Source organism: Hylaeus anthracinus, unplaced genomic scaffold (assembly GCF_026225885.1).
Source record: "Hylaeus anthracinus isolate JK02 unplaced genomic scaffold, UHH_iyHylAnth1.0_haploid 5, whole genome shotgun sequence".
NCBI classification, from domain to species: Eukaryota; Metazoa; Arthropoda; class Insecta; order Hymenoptera; family Colletidae; genus Hylaeus; species Hylaeus anthracinus.
The window spans coordinates 6369831-6377728 of NW_026535322.1; the positions used below are offsets into that span (position 1 = coordinate 6369831).

Genomic DNA, 7898 nt, shown 5'->3' on the forward strand with positions numbered 1-7898 from the left:
CCACGGGGTATACCCGAGATAAAAAAAAATAAAAGGTTTCGTTTAACTAGATACCCATGTCCATGAACCGACGTTGGATTGTTTCAATATTTATAAAACTTGAATGGTAGAACTTTGAAAACAATTTTCAGAATTTTATGAAACAATGTTACTTTTCTATTGGAGGGGAAAAAAGAATAAAAAATAAACTAGCTACGTCAGGTTGTAGAAACAAGTTTTCCGAAGAGAATGTGATTCTTGTTCCTGACATCTCACACAATGTTCTTGAAATGCGAATCTTTTAAAAAAAGGCTAAGACAAAAAGAGAAATTTGCACGATCACCCTGTAGACATACACGGTTTGTTGTTGCAGGACTTGGCTTCTCGAGGAAACTGACGGGACATCACCGAGCGACGTTATCACCCTCTGGCTAGAGGAACCGACTTTTCACGGTATAATCGTCTACAGCGTCGTGATTCCGATACTATGTCTGCTGGGAATAGTTGGCAACGCTTTAATTCTCCGCGTCCTCTGCGGCGAGGGAAATTTCAAGGCGTCCGTGTTCACGTATCTGACAGGTCAGCTCAAGTTCCGAGCCGTTTAAGAGCTCAATACCGCCCCTTCTCTGTGTTTCGTTTCCGGTGGAAAATTGTTTCCCCATCGCGGTGTAGTTATTTTCTTTTTCGGAGCTTGTATACGGCCGATGAGACGTCGTTGTGTCGGTTTTATTCGAAACACGATGCTTCAACTCGGCTAACTTCTATTAAAAGTTACGGGCCGGGGGCGATGCGTTCGATTCCTTGCCGAGGATTTAGGTTCGCGAGAAATAAAAGCAGGAAAATTTGAGTTCTACAGGAAGGGACGGGGACAATAAAAATTGCCGCCGTAAGAAAGAACTGTACGAAGTGTGTTAAATTGAAGCGATAATTATAATTGTTTTTTAAATTACGGATTATTTTAAAGAAGGTTTGCTATTGTTATTTAGGAATGAAGAGTTAGGAAGGAGGATGTTGACCGTGAAACAACAAAGTCCGATGCATCTCACTATTATATAAAGAGACAGTGTTTGTTTGTATGCACAGAACAATTTCAAAAACTATTTATTTGATTGGCACCAAATTGTTACAGTAGCTTCCTTGCTTTCTCTGGTATAACATAGGCTATGTTATTTTAAGAAAAATGATATCACATCCGCCTAAAAGTATACGTAAGAATATGTTGAACGCTGAGCGCTCGGAGTCTATACCCGAATAATACCGTACAGTAGTACAATCAAGGAGATTATACCGTTACTAGTCATACCTGCTGGCTGACTTCTCGTCTCTGCATAGTAATTGGGCCAAATTGATCGTCCTGGAAGCTTTATAGTTAAGTAATGAAAGTAGGAAGGTGGATAAACAATGATCAACTATTTTGCAGTTCTAGCTGCTGCTGATCTCGTCACCTGCATCATGATTTTTTTTTCCGGGTTGGCCAAAGGCGCCTTCTGGTGCGAAACAGGATGGATAGAGTTCGACGTGTTCGTTCATTTGCCTGTCGGTTCAGTTTCGTCGAACGTCACCGTTTGGGCCACTATACTCGCCACTATTGACAGACTCGCGATTGTTCTGAGGTGACCTAAAAAGACATTATTGTTAGTATCACGATTAGAATATCATTGTCTCCATATACCAATACCAATACCATTATTCATATAATATCCTATGAATATAATTGTTCGATTACACTATACAGATACCATTATCGAATGTCTTTATTTGAACATTGTTCTGCGAACATCACTATTGGAATAACATTCTATGAATAACATTATACGAATAATATTCTATGAATATCGTTATTCGAATATAGTTCAATGAATATCATTATTCGTATAATATCCTTCGAAAATAATTATTCGATTGCATTATAAAAATACCATTATTTGAATGTCTCAATTTAAACAGTATCATTCAAATACGAAAGTATTCGCATGTTACCATCGTACCTGTGACTATTGTCGAACCAGACTATGTGAATCCCAGAAATATCCAGATACTCCAACGATGAAACCGCTTTTCTCCCTTGGAAACCTCTCTAATACTACCCGAAACCTACCCCTAAATTACATTAAATATAATTTACTTACTTACATCAGTCCATTTCCCTCACTCGAACGAACGCAGCTTTCGCAGGGTCTAATAATAATCCACGCGAACGTCCCTCTCAGTTTCCACGAAGTAACGATTTGCAACTAGTTTTTCTGCAACGTCTACCAAAGTTATAATTGCCGACGAACTCCGTTCTAAGTGGCGACCGCCGGTGTCCTTTCGTTCTCCTCTCCTTGATAGTTAACCAGACCGAGCGATGGCCCGACGAAGTTTAACTAGATCTACTCATCCGATCGACAGCTTGCCGAGATGCAAACCACCAAAGTTCTGTGACTATCGGCTGGCACGGAAGTTGATGATTTTCTCTGGTTGTTTCGCCATCGTGTTCAACGTCCCCTACTGTCTAATATACACGTACAGCGAGGACGGTGCTCTAATTACTACCAAATTCTTTCATTCGTGGTAAGTGAGTCGTCGCATTCACGGTTAGGTAAGTAAACGTAGAATTTCAGAAAATTATTCGTGACATCGATAATCGAATCACGGTACTTGATTTTTCTAAATTCAATACGGTGAAATAGGGGTGAATGGAAACTTTAAAGTGTTGTGTTTCGGTGGTTAATCTGTATTATTTGCAATTGTAATATAGTTCATAAAGCTGCAGTTCATTCACCCCATTTCACTCTATTCAACCATTGAATAATTTTTCTACTCTATTCCCCCACTTTGCAAAGCAATTATTCCAACAATTTTCCTTCTCCGTAACTCAATCACGTCCTGCCACCGCGCTGGCAGCAGCGGCAGCGTATTTTTATGATACTTTCGGAAGTCTTTCCGCGGTTTAAAACGAATGCTTGCGGGGCAAACGTCGCTCGTGCTCTCTCCAGTATTCCTGTCGTCGATTCAATTTCATCCGGAAGCACGGCGGAATAAAAAACGAAAGCCGAGTTTGCAGGTTGTACGATCTTCAGAATTGGCTGCAGTTCGCGATGTTCGGCGTGATACCGGCCATTCTGTTGCTGGTGGGTAACCTGATCATGTGCCACTCCGTCAAGAAGACTCTGATGCAGAGGCAGCTGGTGCTTCTTCGTAGAAATCTGCGGGAAGGGAATCGTTTGAAGGTGGGTGGACTGCAAACCAGTTAGAAATTGTTGGACAAAACATGGCGGAATTCGCTGATTAATCGTTTGTCACAAGGTAACAATCTCCGTCTTTCTACAAATCCTTTCCTCGTTTTTCCAGCATCTCTTGATCCCTGTATCTCCGATCCCTAAAAATAAATAAATATCAATCGGCTTGGCACTCGGTGCCTACACCATTACGGAACGCGAATATATAGCACTTATCGCGGAAATGGCCTCTTTTACTGCATAGTATGCTCGTTCCTCAGGATCAAGCGCGGATGACTGTCATGCTAGTTGGCATCGTGTTCGTGTTCTTCGTGGGCGAGCTGCCAACTCATTTGGTGTCGCGACGCAGCGCCCTGTCTCTTCTTTACGGCGGAGACCCAACGAAGGTTCAGGAGGTCCTCATGGACAGGTAAGCATCTGCTGTATTGACTCTGCACATCTGCGTCAACCGCATTTTTCTTTTTCTTTTAAACGACAACTTATGCCCTGGTCCTGACAGAAATAAGACACCTACGTTATAAAAAGGTCGCAGCACCATTGAAGATAATTATTTTCTCGCCAAATCTGACACTTACCATCAGAATTTTCGCGGTAGACTGTTATCCATGTTTGCATCGATTTGAAAAATTTCGCGCCGTAGGGTCAAGGGTGGAAACCATCTCGGACGATGAATTCTTAAATGCAAGAAAACTAACAAAATTCTGCCGCTGTGCAGGAGATTCTTAGAGACTCTAACAATTTCAAGAGTACGATTCGTTTTCATTTTCAAGAACAGCCCTTTAGTAAGGACCCATGGACGGATTTAAATCCGCAGTTTATTCGATCTGTAAAGCATAAACGATCAAAAACTAACATCGAGTATTTACGAGCGGGGAAAGATGATCGACCAACTCCGCCAGCAAGTTTGTAAATCGGTGGACGTCGTATAGAATCGATTCAATGGGGAATACTGATATTACCCGACAGAGTAAACACTCAACAACGTTCAAGATAAATATCGTCAATAATGGCCGTATGTTTGCACAGGCTTCGAATGTACGCGACCCTTCTCAATGCGGTATCGAGTTCGGCCAACTTCGTCCTATACTGCACGCTGAATCGACATTTTCTTTCGCGTCTGAAACATCTTTTCATCGCCGAACCCTCTCGGAGGTTGGCTGCCAACGTCAGGGGAAGGGTTCCATACTTGATACGACGAATCGAATCCAGCAACGTCGCTCCTGGCTCCGTTGAATGCGCGCCAAACGAACATATGTGATTACAGTGCAAGTATTTCCACCGTTTTTGTGTCCAGCATTTTTAAACGATTCCGATACCTTCCGAAGAAAATGTTACGTTATGGGATGTATATAGTCGTTGAATATACGTGTAAATATTTATTTAAAATGTCTGTATAATATTTATATAATAATATTGTAATATGGTATGAATATTATTATTATTATTGTTTAGTTCGAAAGTCTGTATCAAGAGCTTTTATATATCATGAACTTATTAAGGTCATTTTGATGCAGACTTTTAAAAGAAATAATATATATTAGTAGATAATTATTATACATGTTTTATACATTAGAATATAATTAAGTTATTCATCGATAGAGACTCTTTGAGTAAATAATATGCACATGGTATCTAACGCATTCATTGTTATATAAATATTATGTAGAAAAATGTAATTAAGCTCTCTATTGTGGCAGACTTTTTGAATAAATAATAATATTACTATATGCATGTATTCGACGAATATCTCACAAAATTTTATTCTGAAAATGTTGACATGTTATACTGATATATAATATATATCGATCATTATTCTATTAATATTACCTATGGAAATATATTAAGCTCTCTCACGATACAGACTTTTTAAATAACTGATTAAATACAGCTGCAGTAAATTCTATTTTGTGTGATTGGAAATCCGTTGCACTTTGAACTATAATAAAATGACTCTAAAGCTAATCGTTCCATAGGTGAATCTTGCGTTTGTCTATTGCTCTATCGTAATTCTTCATGGGATCCTTGCTGACGGCCGCGGAGACGAATAACTTCGAGGCTGGTGGCAGACGTTCTTTCCTTGCCTCCAGTCTCTTGCGAGTGAGGAGCTCACATGCAAAGTAATAAATAAATTCGATGAAGGATATCACCGAGCCACCAAGACAGAGGCCAAAGATTCCTCCGAAGGAGGCTGGAATTTGACAACAAAATTATTTTTATAAGTGACAATTCGTTCGTCAAGGAATTAAGAATACGTTCTAGCGTGAACTTACAAAAACAGGCTTCGTTAAGAATTATAAAAGAAAAAGAGATAAGTCATTCAATAACAACTGATTTTCTATTTAACGATACATATCTGGAAATATAATAAAAAAACTTTGTTGGTGTTGCTTTAATTAAAAACATTCTGAAATTTGTTACATCGTATTCTTAAAACGTACTGCTTCTACAATGGGTTCTGTAATGAGTACAGGACAATATGAAAAATTTTAATGCAAAAATAAAAGAAATAAATAAAAAATGAAAATAAATATAATATAATGGGATATAATAAGATAACTTTTTTGATTAAAATTTTATACTAGAATTTCCATTTCAACTAATTTAAAACTGTCACGGCCTCGTAATACTGAGAACCGTTTCGTGCTGTTTAACGTGACATCGTTTCTTACTTAAGAAGTAACGGATTTCAAGATCTACTCTCTGCGTTTGACGGAACTACCCTATTTCAGCTGCCACGCCACGAAACTTCCCAAGCACGTTAAAAGTTTCGTAACGAAATCAGAGCGATTTTATTTCGTTCCCCAACCTGTTCCACCCTTATTAGCTGCTTATGTCGCGGCAGGGAAACGGTACGAAACGTGTAGATATCCTTTGGCGAAAGTTTCCCTTACCGAGCAGACCGTCCCACCCCATGATGGTTTGCTTGCGGTATTCGAGATACGTGCCGTCTCGAAAATACACGTAGAGAAACGAGGTGGTCTTTGCATTCAAACCGTGCCTGCAAAGGAACACATGTGTAACGTTTCTTTTGCTCGTAAATCCGAAGGGGAGAAACATATACATTGGTTCGTTTTAATGGAATTTATATATCAGGATATTTGAGAATATCATAGAGTCCATTGAAAATTAATAATTTATGTTTCGGACATCTCAGAAGTTTTATGTTGGATTTGGGTACTTGGTAATTCGTATTTTGGATATTCGAGATTTTCATAGAGTCTGTTAAAATTAAGTAATATATAATTGATCATTCATAAATTATCAAATTCAACCTGAACCAACTCATGTAAACGTATCTCTTTTCGCAAAAACAGAAGAAGATACGGGTAGAACAAATCATTCGAGGTTTACTGGAAGAATATCATGCATTTGAAACAGATCGTCCCAACGTAGAAGGAATATCTGACCGTAGATTACCATATCGTGATAAATCTCCACCTTTACCTGGGCTTGATACATCGTACGCGAAAGGAAAAATATTCAACGAAACGTGACGTGTTGTTTATAAAATACAAGCAACGTGAATAAACGCTGTATGCTTGTTAATATTACGTCAGTTTTTTAAAACTATTATAATGAATTGGAAAGGAAATACTAATATTTTGTATTCAGTTATTTTAACATCTTATATGACTCGTTAAATTTTCATGCAATTGTGTTATTATTACAGATGCAAAAATTAACAAGAAATTTCATTTAGAAATAGTTCAAGTTTATATATTTTACTTCTCTCTCTCTCTCTCTCTCTCTCTAAGTCTTTAAGTTCGACTATAGACACATAATCTAATTTTTTAAAAATACAACAAGACACACAACTTACGTTATCTGGGAATCAAACTCTATATCATCTGTCTGGATCGATTCACTTATTACCTCGTACGATTGGTCGTTGCATTGCGGGAGACATTTGCAGTCGTTGATGTGCGATATCTTGATATTCGACAAGCTCCCTGTTTCAAAGTTTAACCATTCGAGATAACGCAAGGCTCGTATTGCAGAAAAATATGTTAGAAAATTTCAAACTAAACCTATCAGTACTTTGTATCTGATCAAACGATCTGTCGTAGGTCAAACAGAATTTTCAAAATTTTTTTCAGAATTCACACGAAAAGAGTTCACGTAGAGAATTCACATAGAGAATTCATGTAATGAATTCATACAAAGAATTTTTTATACGCGTACGTATAATGGGCACAATACAAAATCGACACAGTAAGGGTAAGTAAACAACTTTCAATGGATGAGCGCGTAAATCATGCAGCGTATTTCTATTTGCAAAAGCGTAATGAGAATATTTATTATTCACTTACTTCTGCGAGCCAGAATGCAATCCACATCCGTCAAGTAACAGGTGCGGACATTCGGATCTAACAACAGACTGGACAAATGTTTGTAACGAGGCAAGAAATAATTAATGATCGTTAGTCGAATTACAATTAACTATTCGATATTTTCTTTAGCCGGGTATAATTCAACACTTCTACACGTAGCTAGACTATGTATATTGGATAATACAGTATACACGCATTACTCACGGTCACCTGGATAGAAAAAGGGTAGACATCCGCAAAAGCCAAAAGTATTTTGATGGATACACTCGGAGATGCACGTCTGGTAACTGTATCTGTGTTCACCTGGTTTCTACAAATTTTATAGAAAGCATGTTACATTTTCTGTGCTTTAGATCGAAATAAATGA

General features: G+C 38.1%; 2 protein-coding genes across 2 annotated transcripts in view; one reads left to right on the forward strand and one right to left on the reverse strand.

The window, feature by feature from the left end:
- The first annotated feature begins 1227 nt into the window (after nucleotides 1–1227).
- On the forward strand, nucleotides 1228–5147 carry LOC128895965 (uncharacterized). Its single transcript, XM_054159033.1, has 5 exons — nucleotides 1228–1592; nucleotides 2371–2532; nucleotides 3026–3191; nucleotides 3461–3609; nucleotides 4227–5147. The coding sequence occupies exons 1-5, from the start codon at nucleotides 1381–1383 to the stop codon at nucleotides 4456–4458; spliced, it is 921 nt and encodes a 306-aa protein (XP_054015008.1). The 5' UTR covers nucleotides 1228–1380; the 3' UTR covers nucleotides 4459–5147.
- A 4-nt stretch (nucleotides 5148–5151) lies between these two features.
- Nucleotides 5152–7898, reverse strand: part of LOC128895806 (pickpocket protein 28-like) — a 5444-nt gene continuing 2697 nt past the window's right edge. Inside the window, exons 8-12 of the mRNA XM_054158734.1 lie at nucleotides 7736–7841; nucleotides 7511–7567; nucleotides 7021–7150; nucleotides 6092–6198; nucleotides 5152–5388 (exon numbers count right to left, since the gene is read on the reverse strand). Coding sequence (XP_054014709.1) covers nucleotides 5159–5388; nucleotides 6092–6198; nucleotides 7021–7150; nucleotides 7511–7567; nucleotides 7736–7841 — 630 coding nt within the window. The 3' untranslated portion in view covers nucleotides 5152–5158. The remainder of the gene's footprint in view (nucleotides 5389–6091; nucleotides 6199–7020; nucleotides 7151–7510; nucleotides 7568–7735; nucleotides 7842–7898) is intronic.

Bases quoted from the DNA above. Each gene is read 5' to 3' on its own strand.
- LOC128895965 (XM_054159033.1), top strand. From the start codon at position 1,381: ATGATCAACTATTTTGCAGTTCTAGCTGCTGCTGATCTCGTCACCTGC. The intron at 2,533-3,025 runs GTAAGTGAGTCG...CCGAGTTTGCAG, and splicing joins ACCAAATTCTTTCATTCGTG to GTTGTACGATCTTCAGAATT. The intron at 3,610-4,226 runs GTAAGCATCTGC...ATGTTTGCACAG, and splicing joins CAGGAGGTCCTCATGGACAG to GCTTCGAATGTACGCGACCC.